The sequence below is a fragment of the Pogonomyrmex barbatus genome, unplaced genomic scaffold, assembly GCF_055798465.1.
Source record: "Pogonomyrmex barbatus isolate J1 unplaced genomic scaffold, ASM5579846v1 scaffold7, whole genome shotgun sequence".
Classification (NCBI taxonomy): Eukaryota; Metazoa; Arthropoda; class Insecta; order Hymenoptera; family Formicidae; genus Pogonomyrmex; species Pogonomyrmex barbatus.
Window position 1 is genome coordinate 6,930,975 of NW_028297171.1, and position 21,049 is coordinate 6,952,023.

A 21,049-nucleotide genomic window follows, 5' to 3' on the forward strand; every position below is an offset into this window, starting at 1 on the left:
ATATTATTCCATTTATTTACAGTTTAAAATAATTTATCTATTTTTCTATCTTTCATGTATTTTCGAGAAAGATACTTCAATTAAAATTATTAAAAAAACATTTTTTATTGTGAAAAAAATTAGGATTAATTTTGTGTGTATAAAACGCGTATAATATATAAAAACTTTCTTTTTTAATTATATTTTAATGAATTAAAGATAAAAGAAAAAATACAGTACATTTTTAATTGATATTTATAAATTGTAGGAAGGACTTTAGACTATTTTAGAATTTTGTATAACTTATTGAAATAATGATAAATTCAAAGATATAATATAAATATTTTTTAAGTATATCAAAAAATGAAAAAATTCGCCTGAAATTTAAATTTAAATGTAAATAGAAAACTTGAATTTCTCTCTATTCTTACTTTTATCTTTTCCATCTTTTTTTAACTTTAATCTCGGTTTAATTTATTCTTTATTTTTTTCTAATTTTTGGAATTAAAAAAAGATAGATTTTAATTCTAGTTCAAGTTAAATTGAGACTAAAGTTAATCTGCTTTTCTTGATAGAAATGAGCATAAGACGTATGTAAAATGAAATTCGTCTTTTAAAATACTAATAATAAATATAGTTTTTTTCGATCTTAATGCGCACAAAGGCTAATTTCGATATCGTTTGTTTGGAATAAAATTTAATTGGAGAGTTATATCTTATCAACTCATGATGCAACGGTAATTAACTCGATAAACCGCAGGTTCTCATGGGTGGTGGACGTTGCGGTCAGTTTGCAGATTACTCGCTAGCGATGGGAAATGAGAAAGGAAATGGGGTGAACTTGTGACGAGGTGAACTTGTACGGCGGTTTGATGTTTTCACAAATTTATTTGCGTTCTGTGTATCGAGCTACACAAATTACGTAGTAAATTATTGGTCTGTAGTTCTTTTTTAATTCCCTCCCGCCGACTTTTCGCGTGCGCGTAATAATGGCGAGATCCAATAATTGCGGGTATGAAACTTTCTCTCTTTCTTTTTCTCCCTGCGGCCACGCAATTTTATCATTAACAAATATTTCCTCCAATCGTGCACTTTGTGTATCGCGTCTAAAGATCTATCGCACATATCTCTCACAATTAAGCAGAATTAACGAAAATTCATTTCCTATCCCATTTTTTTCTTTCTCGAAATAATAAATTTAAAATATAAATAAATTCAAAAATAAAAATTCAAAAATTTTATATCCAAAAAATCAAAATTGTATTTAATATTATATCTTACGAAAAGCAAATGTAATATTTATTTTAATATCTGCTTTTGTAAACATTTTTATAAAAATACATAAGAAAACAATTATATACACGAAGGAACTTAATAAATTTGTAAAAGAGTATATAAAATTTTGAATATACTTTTGAATATACTTTTTATACAAGTAGGACAATCTCTTAGCTGCTCATTATTAGTTACTGAGAATTTGAAAATTTTTATCTCAGTTGTCCAATCGAGAATATACAAAGATCTTTAATCATCGACGATACACGAAACGCACAGATTCGACATAAATCTTGCAATACATACACACTCGTATAATCCTTAAATAAACGGATCGTGTGTGTTGAGCACCCATCTAAAATGTCTAAAAACATTAGGTAAGGCAAGTAGCAGTCATATGTAAACAAGAACGAGGAATAGATACTATCGACTACGCAATACAATTAACTAACGCAATATCCGCTTCGGATAATTTTCGGATTGGGGATTTATCATCTTGTATGCTTCGCATTTTTTTCTCGATCATCTCACACTTCGTGGTTTTTAGGGGTTGCGTCGTTTTCGCAGAAAAAAATGCTTTTCTTACTGCCGATTCGTACAACAATGATCACTAATGTACAATCACTCATGGAAGGCCAACAAAGAAAACGATTAATTATCTTCTTCATTGTCTTGAATAAAGAAATAAATCTTTAATAAAAAGATTACAGAAATAAATTTTTACAAAATTGTAAAATTAAATACCTATTTCTTCAAGTTAGAATTAGAAAAATATACATAATTTTTCAAAATAAATTTCCTACACAGGAAATATATACATATAAATATATTATTTTTATTTATTTTATCGAAAATTAAATCTTCTGTGAGTAATGATACAATAATGATCAATACTTCATAAGTAATGCCATTTCATGTAAAACAATTTTTAATATAAATCGGCATTTTCCTCTAGCAGGTTTTTTAACATCGACTCCCTAATGTGGCGGAAAAGCTTTACGAGCGCACGACAGGAACAAGCGTGTCTTCGTTAAGGATATTTCATTCAATTTTTACCAAATTTGGCACAGGACTTGGCTGTCGCGTTTATTGACTACGATCCTCGCATCTCGATGTCCTTTTCTCTCAACTTCTCTCACAACTGATTGCCATGGATTTCCGATATGAGATTGCTCTGCCAAACTCAATTTATCGCCATATAAAAAAAGTAATAAAAATAATAAGAGAATCTTATTTTCTTTTTTTTTTTTATTTATTAGACATCAAACCGTCAAATATTTGTATATAAAAAAATGGATAATTACTTTTCTGTCTTCTTTTTACTTTACTTTAATATTAGATTTGAAACAACATTATAAAGTAAATGTTTATAGTATTATTTAATCTATTTAGTCTGGAAGAGAACAATTCTAACAATAATGTATAGTTTCGCAATAGTTGAATAAATTAAAAACAGCCAAAAGAAATTCATTTTTCAAATTAATTGTTAGTTTATGGAAAAATTAAATTTAATTCTATAAAATAAAAATTGCTGTTGACTCTTTTTAAATTTCCCTCTTCTGCACAATATTTGCTGTTCATCTATTAATATTCAATATCGGCTAATCAGTTCTACTTCATTATTCGGATGACGAAACACGTTTCATTAATCCCTCTGCGTATCGAAAGATCATATTTATAAATTCCAAGAGTTTTCATTGTGTGACAATGTATAACAGATCGGGTTTGCAAAATCCCATTTGAAGATTTTCCGGTAAAGCAATTCACAAGTCTCCTTCTCGTGCGTGTGCTCGCGTTTTTTTTTGGTGCGTGTACATATATCGGAACGCTTCCGCCTCTTAATGAGTCATTAATAACGACACGTCGATACGTTTCTCTTTACGGTCAAAGTATGTCGACGAAGCAATCGTCACGCGCGAGGTCGAATCGTGCATTTTAAATTTGCCGGACAGGCAAAAAGAATAAATACTGTTCCCGTTCCACATTTTTCACAATTTTCCAAAAAGAAATCAGAAGAGAATAAATAAGTTTTTAATTTGATCGTGTCGTCTCGTATTCGATCTCGCCTCGTTTCTTGCATGAGTATAATAACATGGTCAACGTAGTCAATCGATAATAAAAACGTAACAATAATGGTAATGTCCAATGAAAGATCGAAACTTAAAGTAATACCGCAATACCGTTTGTATATCCCATCCAGTATAATTAATTAATAAACAATATACCAACGTAGAAAACAATGTTTAAGGGAATTTCCTTTCTCTCTCTTTTTCTCTTTACATTCTTATAAATATAGCTAATTAATATAACAGCACTTCTCTTAGATCCCAATATTGAGCTCGAAGAGGGAAACGATCGCGCTTATCAATTGTTTTCTTTTCTTTCTCATCCTTTCTCTCTTTTTCCGAGCAAAAACCCATAAAAATTATTTCTTTACTGCGTTTCGCATATTACACAAATCACATTTTCTATATTTCTTTATATATATAAAACACTTTTCTCTCTGTTGCGGAGACAAAAATTCATGCAGTAAAGAGTTAAGCGCGATCGTGCCTCTGCGAGCACGCATTCACAATCCTATTATCACAGTCAACCTCCACCCTCTCGTCTTCCATTAATCGCAAATATAACGCCTCTGTTTTTCTTTGAACATTCCTCGTTCCGTCAAAAAGTGCAACGATTTCGGAATTTGTTCGAATAAATGAAATATTTCGCGAGCACCTTCACGCGCGAATCGTCCGTCTCGAAAGTGTGACGACAGAGAAATTTCAAAATGCGACAAACTTGACGTATTTATGCTCGACACACAGCTCGGTCCTGAGCGACTCAAATTTAATCAAATCAATATATGCCACTTTAAACCTAACTTTCTATAAAATAAATATTTTTAATTTATAAAATAAAAATCTTTTCCATTACCTAGGAATAATTTTAAAAATATAATATAATTTAATTACAGATACCGTTGTTTTTTTCAGACCTTTAATATTTTATTATTTTATATTAGATACACATGTATTGAAAGTATCATCAAAACATAAATAAAATTAAAATAAATTTAGTTAGATGAAGATTTGTATGAAATAAATTATTTTTTAAAATAATATTAAGCATAAAGGAATCAAATGAGAGATGATTTTGTCTAATCATCGAAATATTCACTTCGACACAGACGACTCACGTGATCGAATCCAGAAGAAGATATACGCCGTCTACGTTACTTCCAGAAACAATCGAGAGCGTGTAGTAGGAACAGTCGCGCACAGGAGAATGCAGAATTCTCCTTCTCTTTCTCTCTCTTTCTCTCTCTCTTGTATCTCTAGGTTCATCCGAGCTGCGCAATTTAACCCTTTCAGTACCGAACTAAATGTAGGGATGTTAGCGCCTTCCTCTTACTATCAATGCAATTTTACAGCCGGCGTTCATCAGTGTTCGCTTAACTTTAAAGGTCGTTATATAGATATTCCCTTACACTCGTCGTGGGATACAAATATGCAAACGCTAATATTTAGGCAAGAGTTTTCGTTTACAACTCTCATTTAAATTTGTCAAAAATCCCTTTTCTATTTATCAATTATTATAGTTTATACGCTACAATCTGTAATGACATCGAGAATCACTTAAATAACGTCACATTAAAATTATCAGCAAATAACTATGAAGCCAGTCACATTTCTCTTCAATTAGAAAAGTTTTCAAGAAACCGAAAACTTTTTTAATTAAAGAATTCATTTATCAATAAACAGAGGAGAATACATAAGTACCTTTTTTTAAAACTGCCCGTCAATCTTCAAACTTCTGAGAAATCACGTTATCTTTTCTCTCAACATATTCAACACTTATTATTCGTAGTTTCGTTGCTTAATATAGAATGCCACAAATTGTTTCCATCAATAACCTGTTTTCAAAATTTTGTTGAGTAACATCGGAGAAAATTAAATCCCATCTCAAGATTCCCAAATGGACATGGCGGGGGCGAGGGATAACATCGTAGAATATTTTTATTAAATGTTTATCATTATTAAATGCAGGTTTAAGGCAGGTACTGAAAGAGCTAATGGCGAATAAGGAAAGCGAACTCCTATTATACCTCGGTAGATACTTATCGTCTCAGTAAAGTATCATCGCTCGATGCGTGTATTACGCGCTATAACGAGATAAGATTACCCACTTGTGATGCTATATAATAGTGTCGATCTTTTAATATATTATATATATAGCAGCGGTGATAGAGTAGTGCCCGACTAGCTCGAAATACATAATTAACGAACAAGTAATCGCGAAATATGCGTTGTTAATCTATATTTGTATGTATAGATACTTTATATGTATATAACTATGTATATACTATATGTATATATACATATATCATTTTGTTCTTGTTTCTTTTGTCGTATCCTGGGGCTTAGGTATACACGTGACTAGTTCAAAAAGGAAAAAAAAAAATAGCAGAAACCTCTTCGCCCGTCGCGCGCTGATATTCGTACCTTCGCTTCCTCTATGTGTACGTGTCTGTGTATGTTTCTTCCTGTGTCTAGAATATATTTATGCGCGTGTGTCTCTGTCGAAACAGCCTAGAATCTGCAAGCACTCGGGTTCTAGTTCGCTCGTTCGCGCGGACGTTCGAGGTTCGCCTAAAGTTCTCTCGAAAAAGGTACGCGGTTCGAGATGCGCCCGGAGATTTCTTGTTTTATTAGAGACGACCGCCTCTCTAAACTCCCGCGGAAGTCTAGGTACTAGAAACGACAATAACTCCTATTCTCGGGAGGACGATCGCGCGAGATCGATCCTCGCGGTCGCCGTCGACGTGGCGACGACGACGAAGACAATGACGACGGCGATAGCGCCGTCGTTCACGAGACAACGTTACGTGCGCCGGCGAGGTGACGGGGCCTCGTGTTATTTTTTGGCTGAATTGAGTCGAGTCTCATCGTCGAGGGCTAACTCGGCGCATCTTCCGGTTCCACCGCACCGCTAGCCGGCCCCGTCTGGCTACCACCCTGGTGGCTCATTGTCACAAATTGCTGCGATAACGTCTGCAGACTCTGCCGCACCTACGAGCAAATATATTCTTTCATGTCAAATGAATGTGGCACGATTAGTCACTTAGATTAGTTGATTTGATGCCGTCACACCTGGGATTTTTTTCGATTATCTTTGATTTTCAAGTGCCACGATAAAATATGAACATCTGGCGCGATAAAGTTATGAGTAATAAAAATTGCTAATAACTTTATGTGTCTTGTAATTTAACATGAAAACAAAATAAAATATGGAAATTATTAGATGAAATATACAAATTATAAATTTGCATTTATTATTGAAAGTAATAAAAACTTATCTAATTTAACTTAATTTAAATATATAAATATTTATTGATCAATAAAGTATTCAAAATATATAAGATGTATATAATTTAAAAAAATGTATCAAGACTTAACTAGAATTAAATATATCTGTCTTGTATATTTCTAATTAATAATTATTTTTAATTTATGTATATATAAATATAAATAAAAAAATAATTATTAAGTCTCAAAAAATCCAGCCACGACTAGCAAGGCCAATATACTTAGCTTTGCATATTTCTAGTATTAATTTAATAAAGTTATTTAATTTACAGCCATTATATATAAATTAAGAAATAATTTATCTATTGAGACCGGAAAGATTTCACGACAAAATAGCATTATTATTCGCATTTTATTATCCAGATAATAATAAGAATCAAATTAATGTGAATAAACGGGAAAATTACCTTTACTATTTGATCCAGATTCGTATTAAGATAATGCAACAGCCGATCCTGCGTGAAGCGTTCCGGCGAGACGAGGGGATGATTCAAATAAGCGGTGTGCAATCTATCAATGCGCATCATCATTAGAGCCGCCGATACATAAAGAATTGCCAAGAGAGCCACCAGTATTGTTATCACCATGCCAGGCTTCAATCCGCCGGCAAACAAAGATCCCAACCTGCCGGATCTGTTCGGTGTCAGCGCCTTCGTTAATACCGCTGTCTCTAGTCTGAAAGAAAGATACAGAAAAAAGCGGAATAAGCGACAGTTGCGAAAACAACTTCAATGTATTGCATTTCGCAAATGAGCTAAGAAAAAACTCGATAAGATTATCTAGCTTTTTTTTGTCATTGCGATTTAAGCAAATAAAATTTCACTTCGTATAAATTTGATATCTTTATTAGACACTTATATTCCATTCCATTTGCTAAAATTTTCAATTAATTCGCCTAAATTAATTTAATTTTTTCTCTCTTGTTTTATTTTTTACATTAGCTTTTTACATGGAAGCACAGATGAAGACTCACCTGGCAGGAGACAAACTGGGCCTGCTGAGCGCCACGGCAGCGCCGTCGGTGTCGGTGCAGATAGCCGGAGATCTGGTGACCGCCGTGAGATCGGTACCACTTTCCGACATACTCGACTCATCTTCCTCGACGTTCACCTCGGAGTCGTCAACCAGCAACGCGTTCGGAGCCAGGAGTTTGGTGTCGTTGTCGAGAACCGGCAGAACGTCCACCGCCATTCGCGGCTCCATCGCCGCATCCCAGACCTGCTTCATCAGCTTGTACGTTGAATCACGTGACAGTAACGAACAGAAAACGTGGCGCTCTTCCTCCGTGGCGACCGCCACCGCGTTCGGTATGATACGCGCCGTCTTCTCCTTGCTGATCTTCAGCACCGACACTGTCGGTATCAGCAGCTTCGTCACGTAGCCAAACACGTTGCTGTAGAAGGCGAAGTAGTTGGGCGTGATGTACAGGTGACCCTGCAGCAAGATGTCTCCCACCAGCGCGCAGCTGTAGTAATTGAGCACGCGCTCGTCCTCCGCTACCTGGTAACGAAATTTCGAAGACTACGCATTAGGTCGGTACTGCCCTTTTGCCGGTACCACCGGCGCATATTCCTTCCTTCGCGCAATTTATGCCGTTTATGCCACTCCGTTCGTGCAAATCGTACCAATGTTTATAAAACGATTACGGATAAAACGAGATTTCAGAGTATCTAAAAATTTGGCCAGAAACGTTTAATATATTTTTATTATAATTTTATTGAATCATTTTAAAGTAATAATACAGAATGTTTAATAATTAAAAATTATTACAAAAGTTATTAATATTCTTAACAACCCTTTTGAGCTAATTATCTTGATGATTCAACAAAATTATTTTTAGATCTGGCAAAATTTTTATACACTTTAGCAAAATCGTTCTTTCCGTGTAGTTTATAATAAAGCAAACTTGAATACGATAAACTGTCAACTCGTGAATAATATAAAAATGCAAAGCAATCGTAAAAATTATCATACTAAAATAAAATTTTTTTTTCACAACAAACAATGTTAGCCGTTAAATTCTCTTCTAGGAAAAGTGCTTTATTTGTGATATTCGAGATAGTTTGTTTAGAATTATTGTATACTCTCAGTCGAATTCGGTTCATGTCATGATATCTTCGCACTGAAGAGTCCGTTTCAACTTGTCACGCGATACCTTGTTTATCAAATACCTGTCAAATGTCAAGAAGGGTCTCCATCAGGATTGCGCTACGCATGCATTCATTAATAATTCTACATAATTGCATGACGAAATACTATGCTACATCAATTGCTCATAATAATATCAATCAAGAAGAAAACCGCCAAACTATAAATCCTGATACAACTCTATTAATATTTATGCCTTATTTATGCCTTTTATCAAACATCTGGGTCTCTCGCTTCTCTAAAGTTCACCCACGGATAAGAGGAAGTATTTTTATATTATTCATAGGCAAGGCGTGCATTGACGTACGCGTTTATATCCTACGGAGAAATTAAAACACTGTCCATCGGATGAAAATGAAACAGGGTATTGCGATAATGAATTAAGCAAGCTAATCGCTTGTTATATCGGAAAGAGCAATATTTACGGGGCATTTCCTTTTAGTTTTTTTTTTTTTCCATACTTTTTCACGAGCAATTGCTTATTTCGTTAAACTCCAAGAAGGTAAATATATCACTTAGATATATTTCTACCTGACTGAAATGCCTATGGAATTTCTTCTGTCTTGCACTACTGGTAGACGTCGGCGACGACCTCGACGAGGATCTGCTAACCTTTGCTGGAGTTTGCGCGCCGCCAGCTGCCATCGATGGTGTACTCCTACTCAGTGGCTTCGAAAGGTGACTAAAAGAAAAATAAAAATGTAAGAAAGCCTGTACTCATAGATGCTAAATATTATGTATTTAACTCTTACGTACACATATATTTGAGAAAAATGCATCGTCAAGCTGTTTTTAAGCGACCGCCGCATTTAAGTGAAAAATAAAAAATATCTAAAAAGATTGGATATTTTTTTTAAATACGAAATAATCATTGAGATGTATCAACGATATTAATTGTAATAATAATAATAATAATAACAATTGTAACGCTAGCTGTAGAAGAATAATGTTAGAGTATATTATGACCAAATAAAAAATTAATCTTTCACATAATGTCAACCAAATAAATGTAATTTTGTATTAAAAAACAAAATGTTTAATTATAAAAATAATAATTATCGTAATAATGATCATAATTGATGTGTTTTTTCTACTTTTGTATATATTCTTGTAAAATAAAATTAAATCAACTTGTACGTGCAAACTCCTGTAATTCTGAGAAAGGTTTATTGACGTATTTCCCTTTCTGATACTATCATATCTCATTTTATATCATCGCAGTTAGAATTCATTTCTTCTTAGAGATATATTATCAAGTAAAAAGATATTGCGTGCCTCGTAAATTACCGATTATTATAATATCCGAATTTAATATGCGCCGTATTTAATTTACCATAACGCATACGCCAACTGGAAATTGTTTTCTACGGATGCGACATCCGGATGCGAGTTCAAAATACGGAAAAGGGTATCGGGTATTTAAAAGGTTGCTGATTTTCTCTGGGTTAGAACGATAACGTAAATGATGCAAGAGTTATCTCTTTAACTGCATTACCGAAACTTAATCTGACTGACGATGCTGCTTGTATCATTTTAAAATATTGAGTAATACTCAGTATTTACGCACAGCCGAATGTAACACGCGGATGTTTCAGATTAAAATTCCTTTCCCGACGATAATTAAATATGATAATTAATTGCGACGAATCTCGAGAATATTTTAGACACTTCACTTTCAGATTAACTTTATCTCCCATTTCATTCAGACGTTTAAGAAGCGCCGAGTCACTTGGCATCCTGAATTATAAATTAAAAACAAAGAAAAATTTTTAACATTACATATGTCCACTCGAGAGTATATAAGTTTAAAAATTATTCTTATCATTTATATTATATCTTATCTTTCACCAAAGTATTCAAACTGAAGAAGTAACATGATGTTACAGCTCTGATTTTTATTGAAATCATACGCTGTATTATAAACAAATAAACAAACAAATAAGTAAGCATTACTAACTTTTTGGAGTTATTCTGTTGGGGGATCGTGCTATTTCTTTTCCCCATAATAGAAATACTCCACAAATCGTTACTCCACATCTCCACACGCGTCCCCATCGTCGAATTTTTCGTAGATCCCCGTTTTTCACGTTTCAAAAATTGAAATAGTCTCATGCGGACGTTTTTATCGATACAGTCTCCAGTTCGTACAACAGATCACTAGCCCAGTTTTAACAGTGACAAAACTTACGTATCGTAAAAAAATACGAAAGCTTTCACCTCTGAAAATTCCGACGCAAACAGAAATAGACAAAATTATTTAGATAAAATTTCATACAAACAAAGTTATTTCATAAAAAAAAATGGATTTTTAAAACAAACAACAATGTTCTATTTAATTCATTTCTTCCGAATAATAACAAAAATATAAAAAATATGAAACGTATTATACTTATCAAGTACCATCTCCAAAATCTATATTAAAAAAAAACTTTAAACTTTATAAATTCTGCCTTTATTTTCCGCTAATTTATAATCAATCAAAATATAAAAAAAGAGGTGATAACTATTATTTAAGACAAATTAAATTAATAATTTAAGAGTTAATACCTTCGCGTAATATCTGCCTAAATTCACATATTACATCTGAACTCGAACACCCGAGTTCAGTAAATATCTGACATCGAAGTCTAAGTGATGGAGTTTTCTTACTCCTTTTCTTACTCCTTTTTTTTTTCTTATGATTAAATTATTAGTTGTGGCAAATGGGCAAAACTTTTAATTCTTTCGACTCATCGAGAATAGCGCATCGCGAAAGTCGAAAAACGTTCGAATGACGCGATTCGAATCACCGATCGCGCCGACCCATCTCGCCGATTGCGTCGCGTATCGCGCGATTTTCGCACGCGAAGACGACCGCCCGACGTACAGCGTAACGCGTAACTGGTACACGATCCGTGTGGCTTAACAATCCGCTGCCGGCGGCAATGATAACACGTGGGAGACTGTCTGGAGCGGCCATCTCGCTCGATTAAAAGGCTGGCCGGAACCGAGAGACGAAAAAGAAAGTCGCACGGCGATAATGTTAACGACGGATGTAATAAGCCGTTCCGATAACGAGCGAGATAAAGGAAATAAATGATAAATGGAAATTCGACCGTGATAAGATTCACGCGGGCTTAATGGGAGCCGCCAATATCGATAGGGATGCAACCGCGTGATCCTATGATTCGGCGAAATATCGTAGATTCCTAAAATTCAGGCAGGAAAAATTTCTCCTTCCGGCACGATAATATTTACGCGTATTCGATAAAATCCATGACGTATTTGCACGTCTCCTTCTTGTCATTGTATGTTTTCTACTTGTGCTTATCTTTCTGCAATATAGTCCATATGTCATTGTATACAAAGCGATTCTAATCTCTCTATCGGGCAGCTATCCGAAGCTGACCTCTGATAATCCTTTATTTTTATTTTTAAAGAAGCTTCCTTCAGGAGATAGATATAGATAAAGAAAATGTAGTTTTTATAATATAGATGAATGTTAAAAACAAATGACAAGATAGATGAATATTAATGAGGATTTGGCGTAAAAAAGAATCGTAAACGTATTTATCAATATCTGCTTCTCTCGTTGGAATTAAGATATTTTTAGAAAAAAATAATAGAACGTGCACATCTCGTTAAATACAAAGTTTCAAGTTGAATCAAAAATTCGTAAATATTCAACGAAATCCCGTCTGTAGAAATCGCTTCTAATAAAAAAAGCTTGATCATGTTTTGTAAGATAGAGAGAATTTTACGAAAGTTTTTCATCTTAGGAACAATTTTACGAAGGTCTTATGAACGAGAGGGACCTCATTATTTTCAATAGAGGAAGATTCACTCAATTTTATATAAGAGGGCTGCAAAAATATTGTCAAGATTGAGCAACGAGGTACTCATATTTTGTATCGAGACGGTTCAGTCACAAAAGGCAATTTCACCCAGATAATACGTGCGACGTCATGCTTTGTACCGTAATAACCGCTTATGGACGGCATGCATGGAACAGCTATTGTAAGAATGGCCGCAAAACATTCCCGTACGATTGAACTGTTTCAAAACACAACTCTATTCTCGACGTGATTTAACGCTACAAGTGCTGTCTAACTCCTCGGCATTTAACGTTAAACATGCGATGGAAATTATCGGCCTATATATCGACGTCGTGTGCTTATAAATCGTTTTTAATGTGAGACTCGCGAGTCTAGTTCTGCAGGTCTTATCTTATCTGCTAAAATCGACGCATAGCACCAGTTTACGTGTCGTAAAAATTTACAAAGCGCATTACATAACTAAAAAACACACGAAACATAACATACGCGTTCGAGAAACACACTTGAACTTGTATTATTTGGTAAATATATGAGTGATCCAATTAACATGTAATTTAATATCCGATTAATAGATAATCGGTTAAAAGTAAAGGAACTTGTTGAGATTATCAGTTCATATATTATTTTTTAATTATTTTTATTTCCGTAACAAAATAAGTCGCCCGATATTTTGGGTACTCGAGATTAGAAAAAGAAGTGCCTGGCAAATGTGATAGTGATGAAAAAAAAATGTTAATTAATTGCGTCTATTTGTAAAATTATTTTCTTTAATACTTCCGTTTAAGTCACGTCGACAAACTACATCTGATCTTCTCAATCTTATCATGACGAGTATGCCGTAATAATGCCGTAATAATATTTAAACATTATAAATAACTGTAATTAATAATGGCATTTAATAATTGATGATACGCTGTGACTCTCACATAGAACAAATTTCCCACAAGTTAATTATATCTTCTTATCGCAAAAATATATAACATCTTCCTTTATCAAAATCCCACCCCTCCTCTCTCTCTCTCTCACTTTTTCCACAATTCACAGGTGTGCGACATTATCATTGTCGCTGCTTGATAATTTTCAAGAGCCGATAGCGCGCGATTTCACGTGGGAATCATCTGACTTGCGGGAGCAAAGTTGAAAATAATATGACATTAATAAGAATAATAAAAATAAGCGTGTAGATATATGCAAAATTATTCATCGATCTCACGTATCGAGAGTAAAAAGCGTCAATGGCAAAAAAAGTACAGTAACAATTACAAAGCATAAGCTGCGTCTCACTTTTCGAAAAATTTAAATACTGATTTTCGCAAATTAATTATAAACTAAATATTATCATAAGAGCCACATGTCGCGTCACATAAGCCATACGACACGTTAAATTTTCTAAATAAGTCTCTACCTTGAACAACACCCTTCCCTTCCTTTTTTAGTATTTTCAATTTGTTTATATAACAAATTGTAATACAATATTACGTACAATATTACACACAGACTTTCAATAAAACAGTGTATTATGTAAAAGAACGTTAATACACTGTAATATCGATATTTGGTATTTTGCGCAAAAAATGGAAGTTAGGCTCGCGACCATAAATCTGTGTTGCAGAGCAAGTGCAGCTTGTCTCCTCACCTGTCGTTACATCTCAAAGCCGCGTGACTGGGACTCCTCGGAGGTTGAGGATAGTTGGCGCCGGCCACGGTGAGTTGGGACCCGCTGATCGATTGTTGGCCTCCGGCCTGCGGCGCATCGGGGGCAGCTTGCAGGGGCGTGCTGGGTGCCGAGCGCGCGCCTATGGACCCCGCAGACCTGCGAACAAGGCGTCACGTGGAACTTAAAGTCCGTGATTATATAATTGGAAAAAAAGACACAGAAGAAAACCCTCATACCGCGACTTGTGAGATTTTTAATTTCCCATTCAATTCGTATCTATTCTGTCCACTTTTTACCTTAAAAAAGATTAATTTTTTTCCTTACATTTCGCCAAATAACACCATGCCTCGTATTCATGAAAAATATTATATTGTTATAACCATATAATAGTAATTTTTTTCAGAGAGTTTTTTTATTCATATTATCTCTTTTTCTGACAATTTTTTCGTCATTATTTACGGTTACGGTAGAAAGATGTCAGTTACTCGGTAAATCAATTTTATCAAACTAAATCAAATGAAATCAAATAATATTTTATCAAAACAATTTATAGGACATAGCGTCATATTTTTGGAGCGAATGAATATACTCGGTAATTAATACAAGGTCTGAAAATCGATCAACGATGATTTTGTTTTAATTTAGTTCATGTTTTGCTAAAGTAAAAGTGAAAATAGCAAAAATAGCTTAATAAAACAACTCTAATGTCAAGAAACAATTCAATAAAAAAATACAATGTTTAACTATGATGTTTAACTGCAAACATCTTTACGGCAAACTTAAATTCTCCGTGCGCAATTAGTCTTGAACTTATTTTTCAAATTCAACAATCTCTCTCGACCTTCGAGTTAGATAAAAATTAAATAACGTTATTTATTTTTCTCAAGAGTTTATCATTATCGCAATTACAATCGGAGTTGTCACAAGTCATGTACCTTGCCCTGGTGAGTGGGCGAGACGAGAGACAAAGGTTGATCAGCGCTCGTGTTTCGAACTCCATCATTGTAAAAACGGCGATAGAATATTTATTGTTATATTATCTCCGAGATAATATCTCCGGGATTTTCTTCGTGAGATGGCTGTCGCCTTGCGTTAAGGCAGCATCAACGTCGGTTGCCAATCGATCGGCAATCGACGCGAGCTCCGCGCGCGATCTGCGTGGTTATCATACAGACACCGACAGATGTCAAAGTGATTCTCTGGTAAAAATTGTTATCGAAAATCGCACGAAACGCTGACGATTCGATGATTCACCGATAACAGTATATATAGCTGCGCGATTGCAATTTCCCGTCAAAACGGTGAGCAACGCGGTTTATGCATAACTATCAGACAGGCCTGCACGTTCGATATAGCAACGAGTCAATATCTTATCAATATTTTATCTGTTTTTATTTAGCTTATCGCTCAAATGAAGTAATAACTGCACAAGAAATGGAAATATCCAGTGACAAATACAAGCAACTAATACATGGAAAACAGAACGAAGGTATTAGTGACTCACGGGTTTTTTTTTGCAAATCGAATTTAGATGTTGGTCGCCCGCCAACTTTGGGCAACGAGATCGGGCAAGGATAAAATCGAAGAGAAAGGAAAAAAAAAAAGAAGAGACAGAGCCGTCGGGGGGTGAGAAAAGATGAAGCGCGCGGTGACTAACGAACCAGTTTCGGTCCTCTCTTCCCGTGTGCCGCGAGAATAACCACACCTCACTACACGGGTTCAACGAGCCAGGTTGCCTTTAACAAGCGACGCGAGGCTCACCGTGATCGCGACGATGCACAATGAGGCGAGCGCGAAAAAGAGGGGCCCGGCCCTCGCCGCGAAAAGCGAAGCGAAACGAAACGAAACGAAACGAAACTGCAGACTTCTGAGCCGCAAACGAGCTAGTAGAAGCCGCGTTGGTATCGATACTTCCTGAAGATCCCTCTCTTCGATTCCCGCCACTTGGCGCCCAACGATAACAGAACCAGCCTCGCGAGGAAGATGACGCTCATTTCGAGGCGAGGCGATTTCTTCTCTGAGAAAGGAACAAGTATCTCCGCCTCGGGAGGGAGAGAAGAAGAGAGACAGAGAGAGAGAGAGAGAGAGAGAGAGAGAGAGAGAGAGAGAGAGCGATCGTACCGAACCAGCGGTATGGCGATCCCCTCGTCGTGAAGAAGAATCGAGAGATGATGGAGAGGAGAGTCGACGAAGGCCGATAAAAAGGAACAATTGACGGGGAGGCCGAGTACAGGAAACGATGAGCGGTCGAGGAGTCGATACGAAGAACGAGAGAATCACGCGAGGGAGTCCGGTAACTCCACGGACCAGCCGGGATATCAGACTGAACGCAGTTGGACACGTTCGCCAGTTTCTTACCCATCGGCCGACCTACCCCGCGACCTTCTTCATAATTGATTGACAAATCCGCACTGTACACCTGCGTGTGTAATCCGGGATCTATAGCTCGTGCTCTAGAATACTTGTACTTGAATTATGTGAGGCGCGCTGTACGGCCGGATCGAATGTCGCGTACGTTAATGAGTATGCGCGGATGGAAACTAAACGCTGAGGTAGATCGAAATTCAAATCGGTGACAAATCGCTATTAACAATTAAGCGTTATGGTGTGCGTTTGTTGTAATAAAGCGATATGGATATATTATTTAGGAAATAAAAGCTCTCTTTTAAAAAAATTAACGCGGATTTCGTTGCGTTAAAACAATTATGTAATTTTAAAATTTATAAATATTAATATCATAATGTTATAAAATATATCATACCAGATATTTGAAAGAAGTTAATTTATAAAATATCAAAAAAGTAGCATTGCGTTCAGATGTAAAATTAATGTAAAGAAATATTTTAAAAAATTAAACCTGTCCTGTGTGATATTTGCAAATTGCACGTTGTTATATAAAATATATAAAATAATCTAAGTGCGTTATGTTTTACAAATGTGATGAAAGAACATAGTTGTAATTACGATTACGTAAAGCGAAGAAAAAAGTACATGAAACTTCACACCAGCTTGCGTCACTACGGATGTTTGAATAAACATCGTTCTGGCAAATTGATGCATACGGAAGTACACGCTCGAGTTTCCCGAGCGATGCGACACTTCATTGCACCAAAAGAAAACGCAAAATATTTCACTATTAACCGCTGATGTCTTCGGATTGGAAAAGAATATAACTCTTATCATCGGGTCGTATTGTCTGGCAGTTTCCCAAAAGGTCTTGTTGTGTTCTTTTTCTCGTGCTGCACATCAATAAAAGGTAACAAGAGAAGAAGAATGAGTTTTCGTAACGATATTAGCGCTTCTTCAAGTTCTCCCCGATGTCAAATCAAACGCCAGAAATAGTGAAATCGATGAAATCAATTATTCTTGCTAAATCATACTGGTAATAATTATTGTACAACACGATAAAATAAAATACATGTAGAAAAAATTTTTAATATATTGTGTCTATATATTTTTAATATATATATATATACAAAATAATTTTGTATTACAAATCATATGAAAAAGATATTTGTAATCCAAGAAAAGAAAAATAAGAATGTAAAAATATGAAAATTTAGAGGTATAAAAAACATAGAGATATAGATTAAATAATTAAAAATATCGATAATGTACGCTGCGAAAATAACAAACGTTAAATCAATGCTATAATGGCTCGTCTATCGGAATGGTTTGTGCTCGGAATCGAAAGCACAAACGTCCACGAAATTAATTGACTTATTAATCTCTTAAGACGCGAGATACGTGATTGATCGCCGGCTACTTTAGCCTAATGGCATAAAGTACACGTGCGCGACTCTGACGTGTTGGACTCCGAGAAGTACAGTTACGACGATTATTATCTTATACCACCACGCAGTCACGGACATAATATAGAATTTGATTATGGGTACTCTTCCACCGTCCACCTTCCACCCCCGTGAGCACCGATATCAATAAAGCGGTGCCCAACAACGCGTGATGTCGTGGTGTTCTGCATTATTGAGATGCGTCAGGTGTGCACAGGATCAGGTTGCGCAGTCCTTCTTGAAGGCCATAAAAAGACGTCATACGACATGACACTTGTACAAAGTTCTACAATGTTCGAGACTCGGAAGAAGTAACTAAAAGTTCCGTCCTGTGCCAGGACACTGCGTAACTCAGTGCGACAAACGGAAATGCTCCCAGAAAATCGATTCGCCCAGAGTCACCCACAAACGTCACACACAAACGTGTCCCGCAAAGATATTACGATAATTAAATATTGCAAAAGAAGACAACAAAACAAAATATTTAAATTGAGGAAACTTTTCGAATATTTGCTTTAATAAAATTATTTTGATAAGAATATCACATTCAAAGAATATGACTGATGTCTAATCATTCAATTAACATCTAATTTATCCGATGATGATTATTGTCAGGTATAGAAGATACTTTGAACTTAGGCATTATTAGAGATAGAATAAATAATCGGTAAATATATTCCCGGATCCGCGTAATCTTCAGTATAATCTTTAACGTGCGAGACAAATGATACATCGTGGCGAGTCGAGATAAACGAGATAAACAGACAACTCATTTCGAAGTCGCACGAGTCGTTGAGAATACATAGATGCTGTTGAATGCATTTCCTTGACAACGAATGCGTTTGCATATTTATCGTTCAATGCTATCGAACTGTTGGCGATTTCTCGAAGATACGAAAATCGAGATGCCTTTTATTGTACGAAGAGAAAATTATGCATGTGTAATACATTTTTTAAGAGGTGTTTTCTAGTATACAAAATCAACGTCGATAATTTATCAAAGAGAAAAAATTATATCGTTGAAAAATATAGGCGAGAAAGTATTAAAATAATCAATATTCATTCTACCATTACTGTTAAATGAGCTAAATATATCCAAGTGATTTTTGTTAAAAATATAAAAAAGATTTCTTGATGCTTTACATACGTAAAAAGATATGTACAATAAACTAAAATTATAATAATTCAATAAATATTAAAATCTATTAATTTATTTATTAAAGATCAATCTTTGTCACATTTGCGTTTATCATTTGCTATAAAGTTAAATTAGATATTATAATGATTTGATAGTTCCCTAAAAACTTGTCTTAATTTAAAGCAAATTTAATTTAAACTTCTTGTGTTGATTTAAAAAAAAGTACATTAAAATAACAAGCACCTTCGTGCAGCGCAAGTATGCTTTTCGGTGTCTTCCCGAAAAAAACTCAGTAATGAATACGATCGCGTGGTGCAAAGCGATTAGTCATTGTCGCGAATTCGCAAAAAGCACATGTGGCCTCTCCTCATCGAGCAAACTGTCACATACACGAACGTACTCGTGTACACACATATACAAACATATTGGTATCCCTATTTAATGGTTTCAGAAAATTATCTGGTCATCAAGGATGATCGAGAGATATTATTACATTTTCTATTTATTAAATGATAACATTTCCTTGTTCCAGGAAATTGATAAAATGAGTTAGCACTATAATATCGATGTTATAATCGATATCACCTTTCATGTTTGAACTCTAGAAGTTAGTTTATTACATAATAATGAAAATATAAAATTTTATACGTGTATTTTATCATATTAATAAGTGACTTTATATTGTATCTTGTAAAAGCTTTAAATTATAAAAATATTATAATAATTTATAAACAATAATCCATTTTTATTTATTTCACTCCCTGTTATTTAATTTTCCTAGTTAAATCCAACTGAATTCTTTTTTTCAAAACTAGAAAACATAAAACATTACCTAAAAATCTCAGAAGATTCACTTATTTTATACATTCATACATGTTCCAAATATAAGTAACTTGGTGTATAGATAAACGAAATTTCGTCGCGTCTCGTATTACATTCAGGCATTATGGAAGCAACGAATCGGCCGATTATGCGTGTGTTTGCAGTATTATCCACTTCCAAGAGAAAAAAAAAATCACGCCGAAAAAACATACCCGAAGCATCATAAAATATTCTCTTGTCCAAACAATTTGCATCAGCAGGTCAAGGTATTCTCGCTATGAAATTATCAAGTAATCCGTGCTCACGACAAAGAAAAATTTGAACAATGAAGACCTCTTGAAGACCTCTTCACAAAAAATTTACATAAAAAATTTACACAAAAAAAGGCATATATCTCTGAATAAATTTAACACTGACGGTTTTTTACCAGATATCAAAAAAAACTATTGACAATTATTTGAAAAATAGCTAAATTAAAATTAACATTAAATATTTTATGTTGCTTTTTTTCCTTAAAATTCTCTCCTTATTTTGAAAAAAATCAATAAAAAAAATTTTAATTTAATCACGCACATATATTTTCAAGTATATATTACTAATAAATGTATTTCTTGGCACAATTTTTAAACTTTATCATCATTATTTAACATTTAACATTTTAATATTAAAATTTTTAATTTAATATTAAATGATAATAAAACAGAGAATAATTTGCCCTAAAATTTCGTCTTATTAAATATTTAATTAACGGCGATCTATCAACGAATAAACACAATTATTCTGTTTAATTGAAACCTAATGCTAATTAATGAATCATATCATTCGCTATATCGTAGGAAAATGAGAAATATGTAAAATTCAATGATCAAACATCATTTACGAAATATGCCGAAAGAAACGATTGTATCTTTCAATTTTTCGTAATATCCCTTTATCATATACCTTGCAACGATCATCGTGAAACGTTACATTAACTTCAATGTATTCTATCCTTAATCTTAAATTTATATTACATTTGCCACCGGCACGCGAATGTTCACCTCGTATCTGTATCAATAGATCCATAAAATCCA

The 21,049-nt window shown here is 34.4% G+C and overlaps 1 protein-coding gene across 5 annotated transcripts in view; it reads right to left on the reverse strand.

Moving 5' to 3' along the window:
• Window positions 1-847: 847 nt before the first annotated feature.
• The window catches only part of LOC105423515 (uncharacterized), a 60,648-nt gene continuing 40,446 nt past the window's right edge, over window positions 848-21,049 (reverse strand). For 4 of the 5 annotated variants that reach the window (XM_089083127.1, XM_089083130.1, XM_089083129.1 and 1 more), the window contains 5 exons: window positions 14,205-14,381; window positions 9,285-9,435; window positions 7,579-8,126; window positions 7,013-7,280; window positions 848-6,308 (listed from right to left, as the gene is read on the reverse strand). In XM_089083127.1, coding sequence (XP_088939253.1) covers window positions 6,195-6,308; window positions 7,013-7,280; window positions 7,579-8,126; window positions 9,285-9,435; window positions 14,205-14,381 — 1,258 coding nt within the window. In that variant the 3' untranslated portion in view covers window positions 848-6,194. The remainder of the gene's footprint in view (window positions 6,309-7,012; window positions 7,281-7,578; window positions 8,127-9,284; window positions 9,436-14,204; window positions 14,382-21,049) is intronic. The other variant, XM_089083128.1, reaches the window with a different exon arrangement.